Raw genomic sequence first — 15,666 nt, 5'->3', positions numbered from 1 at the left:
GATGCTTCGAGGAAGACTTTGCAGGGCTAATCAGCTTTTTTATTCCCCCCAACAGAATACATGTTTCAAAGATTATCAGGTAAAGATCTAATATATTCAAGAGATGTGTGTCTGTGGGGGGAGGGTATGTTTCTTTTATTATTTCATTTATTTATTTTACAAAGGTTTGTTGGTCCTGCCTCCCACCTCAAATCAAGGCTAGAGCCCACGTTGAAGAGTGGGAGGCCATAGCACTGCCTGCTCTTTCACCAGGGACCATGACTTGACGCCAGAGCCCAGACCGTTTTTAGGGAATACATTCTGCTAATGCTGGCTTCCTACTGTTTTGTTTTAAAAAAATTAATTAATTTCATTTCATGTGTGTTTTTGTTAAGTACACACATCTGTGTTACTCAAACCCCTATCCAGACACAGAACATTACCATCACCTCTTTATTTTATTTTTATTAATTTATTTTTTGGCTATAGAACTTTTTAAAAAATTAATTTTTTTTTTGTTTTATTAATAGTTTACAATATAATCTTTTTTTCCCATCACTCCCATCACCAGAATTCTGTGTCCCCATGCCCATTCCATAGATAATCACTATATTTCTCTTACACTCTTAGATATAGGTTGACTTTTTTTTTCACATTTGTATGTTTAATTGTCTATATTCTGTATATGAGTGAAATCATGCTGTAGTTATCCTTTACCTTCCGACTTGTTTCTCTAAACATAATTGTCTCCAGTTCTATCCAGTTTATCCCAAAGGACACAATATCATTTTTCGTTATTGCTAAGAGTAAAACGCCATTGAGCATATGTCACATAACCTTTTTTTAAAAATATTTATTTATATTTATTTACTTTCCCTTTTGTTGCCCTTGTTGTTTAACATTGTTGTGGTTATTGATGTCATTGTTATTGGATAGGACAGAGAGAAATGGAGGGGGGAAGACAGAGAGGGGGAGAGAAAGATAAGACACCTGAAGACCTGCTTCACCGCTTGTGAAGCGACACCCCTGCAGGTGGGGAGCCGGGGGTTCGAACCAGGATCCTTATGCCAGTCCTTGTGCTTTGCGCCACGTGCTGCACCAACACTCGACTCCCAAAATAACCTTTTTTTTAATCCAGATGTCTGTCAAAGAACATCTTGATTGTTTCTTTTTTTCTTTTTTCTTTTTCTTCTTTTTTCTTTCTTTCTTTCTTTTTTTCTTTCTTTCTTTCTTTCTTTCTTTCTTTCTTTCTTTCTTTCTTTCTTTCTTTCTTTCTTTTTGCTATTGACAATAAAGCCCATGTCCCTTTGAATCAGTATTATTATATTTCTGGGTATATACCTAGTAGTGGAATTGCTGGATCATATTTCCATTTGTATTTGTTTAAGGATTCTCCATAGTGGCCTCACCAATTTGCACTCCCACCAGCAGTGTAATAGAGTTCCTCTCTCTCTACATCCTCTCCATCATTTACCTTCTCTTGTTTTATTGATGGAGCCCATTCTCACAGGTGTGAGGTGGAATCCCAATGTGCTTTTGATTTGCATTTCTCTCATGATGAGTGAATTGAAGCATTTCTGCATATGTCTGTGGGCCATGTGTATCTCTTCTCTAGAGAGCCATCTATCTTCTGCCTACTTTTTCCTGGGTTGCTCTTTTTTTATTTTTGTTGAGTTGTATGAGTTTTTTTATATATATATTTTTGATATCAACTGCCTATCTGAACTGCAATTATATTTTCAAATATATTTGTGTGCAAATATATTTTCCTATTTCCTGGGTTTTCTGTTTATCCTTATGGAAATTTCTTTTGATGTGTAGAAGCTTTTCTTTTTTCTTTCTTGGATAGGGCAGAGAGAAATTGAGAGGGAGGAGAAATAGAGAAGGGAGAAAAAGTTAGACACTTGTAGATCTACTTCTCTGCTTGTGAAGGGATCCTCCCCACCCCCACAGGTGGGGAGCTGGAGGCTCCAACCCGATCCTTTGCACTTCCTGCTATGTGTGCTTAACCTGGTGTGCCACCGCCCAGCCCCCTTGTAGAAGTTTTTTTCCATTTAATATAGTCCCATTTGTTCATTCTCAATTTTGTTTCCTTTGCCCATGTGGTGGAGTCTCCAAATATGTCTTTAATGTTAAGGTCCTGAAATGTTTCACCAATATAGTCTTCTATGTATTTTTGTAGTTTCAGGTCTAATATCCAGATCTTTGATCCATTTTGAGTTAATTTTGATGCATGGTGTTAGGTGGTGGTCCAGTTTCATTTTTCTGCATGTTGTTGCCCAGTTCACCCGTCACCATTTATTAAAGAGACTTACTTGTCCCCATTGGGAAGTTTTGGCCCCTTTATCATATACAAGATGCCTATACATGTGTGTATTTAGTTCCTCTTCCATTGATCCATATGTTTATTTTTTGCTCCAATACCACACTGTTTTAACTACTATTGCTTTGTAATATAAATTGAAATTGAGCATTGTGATTCCTCTATTTTTCTTCATCTTCCTCAGGAAAGCTTTCGCTATTTGTGGTTTTCTGTAGTTCCACATGGTTTATTGAATAAGTTGTTCGATTTCCTTGAAATACATCATTGGAATTTTAATAAGGATTGCATTGAATCTATGGATTGCTTTTGGAAGGATTGCCATTTTAATGGTATTTATTTTCCCAATACATGAACAGGGAATGTTCCTCCATTCCTTGTGTCATCCTCTATTTCTTTTAACAATGTTTTATAGTTCTCATTGAAAAGTTCATTCACTTCCTTTGTTAGATTTATTCCTTAGTTGTGTTTATTTAGATGTCTCTAGCTGATAATTTTCATTTTCTCTTCATAGTCCCGGGACTCTGACAGTACACAGCCTGTCACATTCTCTCTGCAGATAGAAGACTTTTGAGATTTTTTTTCTCTTTGGAAAACAGTTCCCTCCTCACACACTCCTGCAAATACTTTCTTTATTTTCTTCCCAGCTGGATGAGTCCATGGCTTTCAAGAGTCAGCTCAATAACTTACCTGGACAGTGCACTGCTTTGCCATGTGTGTAAGCCAGGTTTGAGCCTGGCCCCACAACACTGAAGGAAGCTGTGTGGTGACAGAGGTTATGACTCTAACCAGCACCCCTGCATTTAGGGAAGGTGCCATTTGTGGCCATCTTTACCTCATATTTCCTTCCAGACTTCAAACTGACCACTTCCTTCATCCCTTTAAGAACAACTGTCTGGGAGGTGGCTTGGTAGATAAAACTTTGAACTTCCTTTTTCTTTTTTTATTACCATCATGGCTATTGCTGGGGCTTGGTGCCTGCACAATGACTCCACCATGACTCCACCATTTCCAGCAGCCATTTTTTTCCTTTTCATTTCCCCCACTTTCTCTTATTTGACAAAGACAGAGAAATTGAGAGAAGACATGGAGAGACACCTGTAGCACTACTCCACCATTTTTGAAGCTTCCCTTCTGTAAATGGGGACTGGGGGCTTGAACTCAGGTCCTTGAACATAGTAATATGTTCGCTCTACTGAGTGTGACCTTGCCTGGCCCCAGCCTTTGGATTCTCAAACATAAGGTCCCACATTTCACTAGTGGCAGTGTATGTGCCAGAGTGATGCTCTGATTCTCTCTCTCTCTCTCTCTCCCTCTCTCCCTCTCTCTGTCTGTCTCTTACCTTTCAATAATAACAAATAAAGTTACAAAACAGAATTATAGTTTATCTCTGCCTCATATATTGAAAGCCAAATGTTAGGCAAACTCTCTCTCATAAGCATACTGATATTAAATATCTTATTAATTCAGTTTTTAAATCCTAGCATATTGCAGGTGCTTAATGTCTGTTCCCCTGGGTAATAAATATGCCTCTTTGAAGCCTTCCCTCATCTGTATTCCTCCATCCACAAACATGGATGCGAACACACTCCCTTAATGGGGCAACCAAAGGCAGGTGTCTCTTCAGCCTGGGATTAAGATGCACCAAAACTCTCCTTTCATGATTTGTGGCTTTGGTTTTACCGCTGTGAATAATCAATCTTCTGTTGAGAGGCTGTGGGTTATGGAGCAGAGAGTACTAGCTTTGGAGTCAGACAAGTCTGGCTATGAGTTGAAGCATCACTATGGACAATGAGAGGAGTGTGTGTGTGGGTCTCTCTGAGCTGCTCGCACAGTGGGGTTGCTGAAGGGCCTGTTTAACGGGGCTGCCTTGCATGACTCAGTGGTGGTTTTCACACCACCCTCACTGGTAACCCCTTGCGTATCAAAGGATCACCCAGAACCATTGATGGTCCTGCATTTGCAGCCTGCCAGCTCTTGTGTGTGGTACCTCAGCCTATAAGAAGCCAGCTTTGGCTCCTCAGGGGAAGCGGTCTCTGCACACAGTCAGGAGGCTGCCCTGAGGCCAGAAGTTCTCAAGCCTCCGCCCATGTCCAGTGGGTGACAGCAGGGCACCTCAACATGCCCAGGATACAGAGAGGAAGTGCATGGGGAGGCTACCATGGGCAGAGGCCATTTCCTCTGAGTTCACCATAAATATTAACCCATAATACAGTGAGTGATCTTTATGTTGACAATGAAGCTATGCTTTTAAAAATATTTATTTATTCATTTATTGCATAGAGACAGAAGGAAATTGCTCCAGGGGGAGAGAGAGATTAAAAGGGAGAGAGATATCTATAGCCCTGTCTCACTTCTCCTGAAGCCACCCTACAGATGGGGAGTGGGGATTCAAACCCAGGTCTTTCAGCATGGTGACATATGCACTCAACATGGTACACCACCACCTTCTCCTTTTCCTTTTTTCTTTTTTTTTTCCTCCAGGGTTATTTCTGGGTCTTGGTGCCTGCACCACACCATGAATCTACTGCTCCTAGAGGCTTTTTTTCCCCCCTTTTGCTGCTGTGGTTATTTTATCATTGTTGTAGTTATTGTTTTAATTGCTGTCCTTGTTGTTGGATAGGACAGAGAGAAATGGAGAGAGGAGTAGAAGAAAGAGAGGGGGAGGGAAAGACAGACACCTGCAGACCTGCTTAACTGCCTGTGAAGTGACTCCCCTGCAGGTGGGGAGCCAGGGGCTCGAACCAGGATCCTTAGGCAAGTCCTTGCACTACGCACCATGTGCGCTTAGCCCACTGCACTACCACCCAACTCCTTTTTTTTCTTTTCTTTCTTTCTTTCTTTCTTTCTTTCTTTCTTTCTTTCTTTCTTTCTTTCTTTCTTTTTTTTGATACAGGAGAGAGAGAAATAAATAGAGAAGGAGAAAGTGAGGAGAGACATCTGCAGCCCTGTTCCACTGCTCATGAAGCTTCCCCCTACAGGTGGGGAGTGGGTCTCCAACCCACGTCTTTGTGCATGGTGATGTGGTGTAGACCACCACCTGGCCCTTTTGAACACACCTTAGCTGATCTGCTTAGTGAGGCAGATTGTGAAAGAGATAAGTGCGTGAGGGGTGAAAGAGCCTGGACTAAGTGCCCGGGCTCTCCTTGTGAGCTCCTGCTCCCTTCTTCTTCTAGCGTTTGTCCTTCTTCCATAGCCAGTCTCGAGGCTGACAGTCAGCCCCCGCAAGAGCCCTGCAGCCCTGGCCAGCTGCTCCCTCTGTTCAGCATCACAGAGGATCAAGACCGAGCTTGGGTGACAGAGCATCATGGCCCTGACTCATGGTGCTTCTTATGTCCTGCCTGGCCACTGTGTGGTTTCCACCAAACACCTCATCACTGATAACCCTGCTTGCCTTTCCTACCCCTGACATCTTCTTTGTTTGAGAAGTCAACTCTGGTGTTTACTTGGCATTGGCCTTCATAAAGCTCCCATAACAGAAGTCATTTAATTATCACAGGAAAGAGGGACACAAGGCTGGCAAAATGGCTCACCTGGATAGTGCATTGTTTATTGTGTGCACACCCAGGTTTGAGCCCGGCCTCCTGCACATTGGAGGAAGCTTTGGTGTGTAGCCAGTCTCTCTGTCTCTCTGTCTCTCTCTCTGCCTCTTTGTCTCTGCATCTCTATCTGAAAAAGTCATCCTTGAGTGGTGATGCCTCAGAAATGACCACCCTGCCTCCCAAGAAAGAAATGAAAGTAGTGATGTCCCCTTTTGTCACAACACCTCAATACCTGTTCCTTATTATGTAGGTACATTTCTTCCTCCAAAAGGGAAGCTGTTTGACACTGGGAAGGGTGAGAGGCCACAGTCAGCAGCCCCCCACCTGCCGTCTCCACTTCTGTGCCTGTGGGCTGTGTATCCCTCATAGAAGTGATGCTTCAGTTTACCCTGTGCTGGCTTCATTCTGGTCTCCGCTGTTATTTCAGGTCTAATTCTATGCTGGATTACCTTGTCTATCTTACCTATATGTCTCAGGGTCCTTATTTCCTTAATGATATGCTGAGCTTCTGGCGGTGTTCCTCCCCAACTCTCTGGTCTTTCCCACGTCACTGCCCTCCCACTTGAAGTTGTGGCAGCAGCCCCTGTCCCTGCTGTGAGGGCTGAGTAGGGGTTGCTGGGGTCCTCCTGCCTGGAGGGCTATCTCCCTCTCCCAGCAGCCCATAGAAGCCTCAGATCTGTCTGCTTCCCTTGGAACTGGGCTCCTCAGAAGGGCACCTGCTGGATCGCCAAGTGCAGCCACAATAATCACTTGAACCCCGACACACACACACACACACACACACACACACACACACACACACACACACACACACCATCTGATTCAAGGGGGCTTGCTGCAGGGAATTAGGCTGAGAAAGGCACTGCAGCCTGCCATTTCCAGAGCCTGGGGGAGCGTGTCCCCCTCTACCCTCATCCCTGCTTGTAGCCATGCCCGTGGTCCACCTGCTTCTCTCACCTGCCACGCCTAAGCCAGAGGCTCTGCTCTGACAGAACCAGCCTCTCACTGAGCTGAGTCACAGGACATACAACAAGCTCAGTTCTAGGTCTGCAAATCCTTCCCCACCCACCAGGACTCTATGCCTGCATGGCTCCACCACTCCCAGCTGCTGTTTTTTTCCTCTTTCCTCTAGAGAGACAGAAACAGGGAGAGATAGAGAGACAGAAAAAGCCTGACACTGTGGCACTTCTCTGCTACTCTTGAAGCTTCCCCCAACTTCAGGCAGGATGCTTCAGGACTCGGAAGGAAAATGCTATATGGGGGTCATCAGAATAGCCCATTCGGACAGCACACCTGCTCTATGCCAAGTGAACTAGCCGGTCTCAAACCTGTCCCCCACCACACTGTGGGGGGGACCTTGGCACTGTGCTGTCCTCCTCTTCTCTCTCTACCTCTCTGTCCCTCTTTCTCTCTTTTTACCTGACAAAGTGAGCCCAGAGTGGTGAAATCCTGGCTGTAACAACAACAACAACAACAACAAAAGGACATTGAAGTTCAGCTAATATGTCAATAGCATCTGACAGAGTCTATCAACTGTTCTCTATAGAGCATCAACTACTAGAGTAGCTAATGTATTATATCCAAATAATTCCAAATATAATAAAGGTAGCAAAGGTCATGGGACACTGCTCTCCCTCAGGTGTGCCAGGCCTCTGAGATGGCCCAGCCTATGGGCTCCTTGTGTAAAGTGGGTGAACAAGGCTGGGGTTATGAGGGGGTCATGTGGAGGAGTTCCCTCTGTCCTCCCTGTGGGGCTGGGACTTGCTGCTTCCCTTTCATGACTAGGCTCCTGAGGTGACTCGGAGCTGCTGCTTTGTGGGGTCCCTGCTCAGATCTGGGGGGGATTCCACTCACTTCCTCCCCCTCTCACTTTCATCCTCTTCAGCCAAGCACTTCAGTCAGAGCTGACTTCAGAGGGAATGAACTTAACCAATTTAAAACCCGAGCCCTTCACATCACTCCACCTTTCCTATACCGGATGTGTATAGGAAAACTAGACAAGTGCTGGCGGACAGAATTCTGAAGACCAGAGCAGATTCTGTCTCAGGAGACTGCTGGTCTCCATCTCACCCAGGTGAAGGGATGAGGTCTCAGTTTTGGTTCTTTCCACCAAGTTGGATGCTTGCTACAGAAGTTCTCCCCCAGCCGCCAGTTTGTTGTCTTATGGATATCGACACATTGGAGTCAAGAAAGAAAGTGAAGTCATACATTAATTAATTATGCCTACTTGTCATCTCAGAAGAAGAGAGTCAAGAGAGGCCGAATGGTGGTGCACTTGGTTGAGTGCACACACGGCCATGTGCAGGGACCCAGGTTCCAACTCCTGTTTCCCTGGGTTGGGGGGAAGCTTCATGAGCAATGAAGCTGAGCTGCAAGTGAATCTTTCTCCCTCTCTATCTCCCTTTTCCTCCTCAACTTGTCTCTGCCTTTGTCCAAACATAGATAAATAAAAAAGAGAAAGTTAAAAGAGTTAAGAAAGCACTTATCATGAATTATAGATGATGATAAAGACTGACTCCTACTAAGCATGACAAATTTTCATAATGGACTATCAATTGTTCTGTAGGATGAAGAGGAAGAAATCAAGCAGGAAATTAATATGCTGAAGAAATACTCTCATCACCGGAACATTGCTACATACTATGGTGCTTTCATCAAGAAGAACCCCCCAGGCATGGATGACCAGCTCTGGGTGAGTAAGTGAGTGAGTGAGTGAGTGAGCTGCTGGGCCTGGCCTTTCCCTCAGGAACAACCACCAGGGCCTAGCTAATGATTAACTTGACTTTTTTTCCCTTCCTTCTCCCCCCCCCTTTTTTTTTTTCACCAGAACTCTGCTCAGTTCTGGAGTTCTGGCTTATGTCTGGTGATACAGGGATTAAACCTGGGACATCGGAGCCCCAGGCATGAAAGTCTTTTATATAACCATTACTCTATCTCTCTGGCTCTAGTGATGATTGATTTGATTGAATAACTCCTTCTTGGAAACCTTAAACCCCATAATTTTCTTTTTTTTTAAATTATCTCTATTTACTTGATAGTGGCAGCCAGAAATTGAGAGGAAGGTGGAGATAGAAAAGGAGAAAAACAGAGAGACACCTGCAGCACTGCTTCACCACTTGCAAACCTTTCCCCTTGCAGGTGGGGACTGGGGACTTGAAACTGTGTCTTGCACACTGTAACATATGCTCAGTCAGGTGAGCCACCACCAAGCTCCAAGCCCCAACATTTCTATCACACTGTGCTTTCAATATTTTCACACATGTCTTGAATAATTACCCATATTTTCAATATTTTTATCTTCTCTCCCTTAATGTGAACCATGATGAAAACCATTTAAGTTACCTGGTTTTTCTTTTCTTCAATGAGTGGACTTACTGAGTTGTAGTATTACCTTATTATTTAGCATAGAATTATTCTAATTGATTGTTTTAAATTAAAGGATTTTATTTTTATTATATTTATTTTAGATAGAGACAGAAAGAAATCAAGAGGAAACAGGGAAGGGAGTCTGGCGGTAGTGCAGCGGGTTAAGCGCACGTGGCACGAAGTGCAAAGACCGGCATAAGGATCCCGGTTTGAGCCCCCCGGCTCCCCACCTTTAGGGGCCTCACTTCACAGGCAGTTAAGCAGGTCTGCAGGTACCTATCTTTCCTTCCCCACCTGTCTTCTCCTCCTCTCTCCATTTCTCTCTGTCCTATCTAACAACGACGACATCAATAAAAACAACAATAGAAAACAACAAGGGCAACAAAAGGGAAAATAAATAAATAAACATAAAAAAATTTTAAAAAGAGGAAACAGGGAGCTAGAGAGGGGGAGAGACAGAGCGACACCTGCAGCACTGTTTCACCACTCATGAAGTTTCTCCCTGTAAGTGGGGACAAGGGGTTTGAACTTGGATCCTTGTTGAGTGCATAATGTGTATACTCAACCAGGTATGCCACCACCTGGCCCACATAGAATTATCTTGCAGATCATAATATACATTCTCTTTACTTTTATAGGTAATTTTGTATACTCTAGCTTTTTGAGGTCGATACTATTATCCTCTTTTTTGCATGGCAAGTCTAAGGCTTACAGAGAGGGGAAGTGGGCTTCCCCAAGATCTGTGTAACTAGCAATTTGCTCTCTAGGGCTGAACCAAACTTGGTGTGAATCTTTCTTTGTCTGTCATGAATGTGCATGTGATTGAAATTTAAACTCCTGCTCTCAAAGGGTTCTTTCCATTCCTGCCTTTCTGTTCTCTGAGCTTCAGTCTCTCACAGTCCATGGGACCTCCCACTCTAATACTAGATTCAGTGTGTTCCTCTGTTCCTGCCTCTGCCACTCCAGATAACTTTTCTTCTCCTCTTCCTGTTCGACGTCATTTATGTTTACTCTCCTATGCCTTCAAACATGCTAATAATGCTGTCTTGGCTTGACTCCCGTGGCCATTTTTATAATCACCCTTCGAGTATATGGTTCTTTCTGTCTCTCTCTCTATCTATCTCTGTCTCTCTTTTCCTGCATTTTATATTCAGTTGTTAGGTTAATAGCTCTTTAAAAAAATAGTACCCAATTAAGTGCACACACTACCATGTGCTAAACCCCAGTCCCCACCTACAGGTAGGAAGAGGTGAAGCAAGTACTACAGGTGTCTCTCTGTCTTTTCCTCTCTTTGTTTCCCTTCCCTCCTAATTTCTTTCTGTCCTATCAATTAAAAGGAAAAAAAATGAATTAAAATGGTGAATTTGTTGAGCAAGGCACTAATACCTAGAAATAACCCTGGAGGCAATAAAAAAGTATTAACTGTTTACAATCTTGCTCATTTGCTAAAGGTCTTCATATATGTCTATGTGGATTCAGTGATCACTTTTTCAGATAATTTTTTCTAACAATTCCATCTTTTTTAATGGGGGGAGTTAATGAATTAGAGCACATTGGTTGGTATATGTGTATCGTTTCCTAGTTCTGCATAATGGGTATCTGCTACGAACTCATACCCCTCTCATCAAGGACCCCACCCCCCCATTCCATTACCTCCCCAAGAGCTCCTTGCCTCAGACAACATCTACTTGGGTCGAAATTACTCTCTTGATTCACGAGATAATCATGGACCTGCTTAGAAGACAAAACATGTACAGTGCACATAATTGGTGACCAAGAAGGTTAACAGAAAGCTAGCTCAGAAAAAATGACAAGGTTTGTATGCCATTTGATATTGAATATTACAATTATTGCAGTTGAAGAAACTGTCCATTTTCTCTCATCAGATCATCTCTAAATTTAAAATTAAATATGTAATTGGGTGGTAAGTTCACTTTGAATCATCGGCTTGATTTTGTATAGTTTGATATGATGTCTGAGAAAACTAGAGTAATATTTTAATTTTGACCTCACATTATTAATTTTATAATACATAAAAGTCCTTTAAGGCCTATTTCAGAGACTCTCATTTGATAAAATATATGTCTTTATTTTTGTTAATGATTAATCATCATGTATATGGAAAGACATGATGGAGAAGTGTAGAATAATAAGCCTCAGTTGTACTGAAAACAGTTTCTGCCTTGTAATTTCAGTCTTTTAAAAATTATTTTATTAGTGAAATGACCAACAAGATTTTGGGATAAGAGCAATACAATTCCCACAACCAGAGTTTCCTATCCCATCCCCTCCATTGGAAGTGTCGTCCCTTTTCTTTATCCCTCTGGGAGTATGGACCAAAGATCTCTATGGGTTGCAGAAGATGGAAGGTCTGGCTTCTGTAATTGCTTCTCCACTCAACATGGGTGTTGACAGGTCAATCCATACCCCCAGCCTGTCTCTCTACCTTCTCTTAGTGGGGTAGGGCTCTGGGGAGGTGGGGTTCCAGGACATAGTAGTGAGGTTGTCTGCCCAGGAAAGTCAGGGAAGATTCGTTACTCTCTTCCAAGGCTCGTGTCTGAGGGATGATGAAGCTGGGTGCTCACTAACCCTGAGCTGTCAAGTGCTAGACTCAAGCTCAGGACCTCTTTACTCTTCTCCTTTTAGTTGTGAGGAAGACTTCTGGTACCAGAGTTGGTGGCCCAGGTAGGACTGGAGCTAGCTGGGTAGAGTCCATCTGTATGTTCACCTTCGATCTTCACTGCTGCCTTTCCTAGTTTTCAGAGAAGACAGTGAGGCGGCTGACTGCTGTGGAGACCATAAGGTCCAAGAAGTGCTTTCTGAGAAGGGTTTGAAACCTGTGGGGAGTATCTGAGCAAATAACCACTAAGATCACAGATAATCGACTCTTGTTTCCTCTAGATAGAGGGTGAGAGACAGAGATTGTGAGAAAGATACAGAGAGAAGAGGAAAGATACCACAGCATGGTTCTACCCCCTGCAGGTGCTTCCTGTGTGGTGGCCCAGGGCTATAATTCAGGTCCTCATGCGTGAAGACATGTGTGTCATGCCAGGGGAGCCACCTGCTGGCTTGCACAAGTTGACCATTTGAAGAAATGACCTTCTGTCAGGACTGTGCAGATTATAAGGAGACCCAACCTCGCTGTCAGGAGTGGGGCTTGTGACCTCTGTCCCTGAACCCGGGCTGCCTGGGCTCTATCCCCAGATGCTTCTCCTGCTGGAGCTAGAGGCAGGACATCGCTCATGTCCCCACCACTGCATCTGGCTCCCAGGGACCTGATTGAATTGTAACCTCCAGGAATTCTATCAGCCTTGTCGCACAGATCAACTTTTGTTTAGTGTTCACTCCTTGTGGAGATGTAGCTGCTTCTGATAACGGCCAAGTAATTCTCTTTATCAACTGCTCAGGGCCTGATCCGGAAATCAAAAGCAGCTCTTCCAATAAAGATTCTGATCTCTCGGAAACAAGGCAAGCTGTGGCAGGCAGCATCACCCTGTCCTCTCTGCGTCTCCGTGATGAGTAGCTGTTTCACTGCCTGCCATGCAGACACAGAGGGAGAACTACTGTTCATCAAGTGCATTTGTGTTTTAGAATGAGACTGTGCAGTCACAGTTTGCTGTCTCTCTGCTTACCACAACAGCAATAACCAGGGTAGAAGAGCTTTCTTAAAAATAGTTCTTTGTTTCTTTATGAAAGAGAGGAGGGGGTATGGATTAGTGGCATATACATTGCCAGGGGTAGAACTCCAGACTTGATGTTTGAGAGTCCAGCACTGTATCCACTACACCACCTTCAGAATACCTCCCGAAAGGTAAACAGTGCGCTAAAGTGACTCAAGCAGCCGTGCTGTCGATTATCACAGCGCTGTGGGTTTGCAGCAATAAACACTAAGGAGTCACAGTGTGTACATAGAGGTAACATCTGGTGCATTAGGTCGTTTTGTTCCTTCTATAGAAATGACAACTGCAGATAGGCCTGCGGTTTCATGCTGGTTGTCTTGGTGGATGTGTTTGGCCGTTCACATAGGTGGTGGTGTTTCAGTTATGCCAATAGGAGAAAATCTGGAAGCAATGGCCCTGCCAACGTCCATGTCCAGCAGAGAAGCACTTACAGAAGCCAGAACTCCCATCTTCTACACCCCCTCCCCCAAAAATGTTGATCCATATTCCCAGAGGGATAAATGATAGGGGAAGATGGCCAGAGAGTTCTGTGCCCCACTTCCACTGAGACCTGTAACCTTTGTGACCAGGAACTTTTGTTTTTGCACCATCACTGGGCGGGGGCGGGGGGGGGGGGGAGGAGAGGGTAGTCTAGAGAACACCAGAGAAAGCCAGGCACTGATTCTCTTATCTGAGAGAGAAGAGGAAAGAGAATGAACACTCGGGAGTCGGGCTGTAGCGCAGTGGGTTAAGCGCAGGTGGCGCAAAGCACAAGGACCGGCATAAGGATCACGGTTCGAACCCCGGCTCCCCACCTGCAGGGGAGTCGCTTCACAGGCGGTGAAGCAGGTCTGCAGGTGTCTATCTTTCTCTCCTCCTCTCTGTCTTCCCCTCGTCTCTCCATTTCTCTCTGTCCTATCCAACAACGACAACAAAAATAATAACTACAACAATAAAACAACAAGGGCAACAAAAGGGAATAAATAAATAAAATTAAAAAAAATAATAAAAAAAAGAGAATGAACACTCAAAAGTAGTGATAGGTTTAAGTATAACTTAGAAAGGAAGTGAAGACAGGACCATAAAAGTGAATAAACATGGGCAAAACTAATAATAATAATAGATATATAGACAGATAGATAGTGTCAACCCATATTTGTGACGTAGGAAGAACTATGGCAGTTTCTGCAGGAGGGGGATGGGGACACAAAGCCCTGGTGGTGGTTAACAGTGTGAAGTTATACCTGTTATCTTATAATTTTGTAAATCACTAATTAACAAAAAAGAAAGAAGGAAAGAAAGAAATAAAAGAAAGAAGGAAGATAGGAGGAAAGAGAGATTGGGTCAGTAGCAGCTGGGAGAGTGAGTGCATAAAGAGAGTGTCCCCGGCCTGCTGCCCCTAGGCCCCTGGCTGCCCCCTACCTGGCTTGGGCCCTGTGTCAACTCACCTGAAACACCCAGATGGCATCATCCTTCAACTGGGACAGTCACCTTCCAAATCCACAGGGGCTTCCCAGCCTAAGCTTCTTAGAGGTTGGCTTTAGAATACTGGTCTTGCAGTGCCTAGTAACATTTTTGTGGCTTTCCCCCTCAAATAAGTATGTATTTCATGAGCAAGAGAATTACCAGAGCACTGGTCTGTCACATGAACTAAGAAGGACCAGAGTTGGGGTCTCAGACATGCTAGGCATGTCTGCTGAGCCACATTCTCTCACTACCATCTGGGGCTGCTGTAATAAATAGTTCAGGAGAAAACGCTGCAAAAAGCACCATGAAAACTCCAAACACAGGCCTAAGAGGTGGCATGCCTAGCTAAGTACACAGGTTACTATGTGCAAAGACCCAAGTTCAAGCCCCCAATCCCAACCTGCAGGGCAAAAGCCTGACTCATGGTGAAGCAGATCTGCAGCTGTCTCTCCCTCTCTATCTCCCCCTTTCCCTCTCAATTTTTCTCTGTCCTATCAAAAAGAAAGAAAGAAAGAAAGAAAGAGGAAGAGAAAAAGAAATGAAATAAAAGGAAAAATGGTCACCAGAAATGGTGGATTTATTCTGCAGTCCCCAGTGATAACCCTGGTGACAGTAAGAAAAAAAAAAAAATCCAACCACTGAGCACTGCATCTTTTCTATGGCTAATAAATTTTTTTCTTTTCTTAGTTTTTTTATTTTTATTTATTTGTTATTGAATAGAGATTGAGAGAAATTAAGAGAGGAGGGGGAGATAGAGAGGGAGGAAGAGAGAGAGACACCTGCAGCTCTACTTCACCACTTGTGAAGCTTTCCCCTGCAGGTGGGGACCAGCGGCTTGAACCTGGGTCCTTGTGCACTGTAGTGCATGTGCTTAACCGGGTGTGCCACCACCTAGCCCCTTTTTCTTAGATTTTTGTATAAGATAGAAAGCATTGATGATTATTTTAATAAGGAGTGTTTGACACTTTTACTTTTATTTCTTTTTTACATATTTATAGGAAAGAAAACCAGAGCATCACTTTGGCACATATATGCTGGGGCTTGAACTTGGGACCCCAGGATTAAGAGTCCAATGCTTTACCTGCTGTGCTACCGCCCCCACCAGAGCATAGTATTTATCACTTTTATAACTAATGGACTGCTTTCATATATAGAAGCTAGCTCATTTCTCTCGAAGAGTGATGTGATATTATTTCTTTTTTATTTTATTTTATTTATTGATTTTTCCTGTTGTTGCCCTTGTTGTCTTTTTATTGTTGTTGTAGTTATTATTGTTGTTGTTATTGATGTGGTTGTTGTTAGATAGGACAGAGAGAAATGGAGAGAGGAGGGG

At 43.6% G+C, this 15,666-nt stretch overlaps 1 protein-coding gene across 5 annotated transcripts in view; it reads left to right on the top strand.

Moving 5' to 3' along the window:
- The window catches only part of TNIK (TRAF2 and NCK interacting kinase), a 328,431-nt gene that overhangs the window by 203,947 nt on the left and 108,818 nt on the right, over window positions 1-15,666 (top strand). For all 5 annotated transcript variants that reach the window (XM_060171963.1, XM_060171962.1, XM_060171961.1 and 2 more), the window contains exon 4: window positions 8,408-8,533. In XM_060171963.1, coding sequence (XP_060027946.1) covers window positions 8,408-8,533 — 126 coding nt within the window. The remainder of the gene's footprint in view (window positions 1-8,407; window positions 8,534-15,666) is intronic.

Source organism: Erinaceus europaeus, chromosome 14 (assembly GCF_950295315.1).
Source record: "Erinaceus europaeus chromosome 14, mEriEur2.1, whole genome shotgun sequence".
NCBI lineage: Eukaryota > Metazoa > Chordata > Mammalia > Eulipotyphla > Erinaceidae > Erinaceus > Erinaceus europaeus.
Note: the sequence above shows the minus strand (reverse complement) of the source record. Positions and strands in the feature narration are given on the sequence as shown.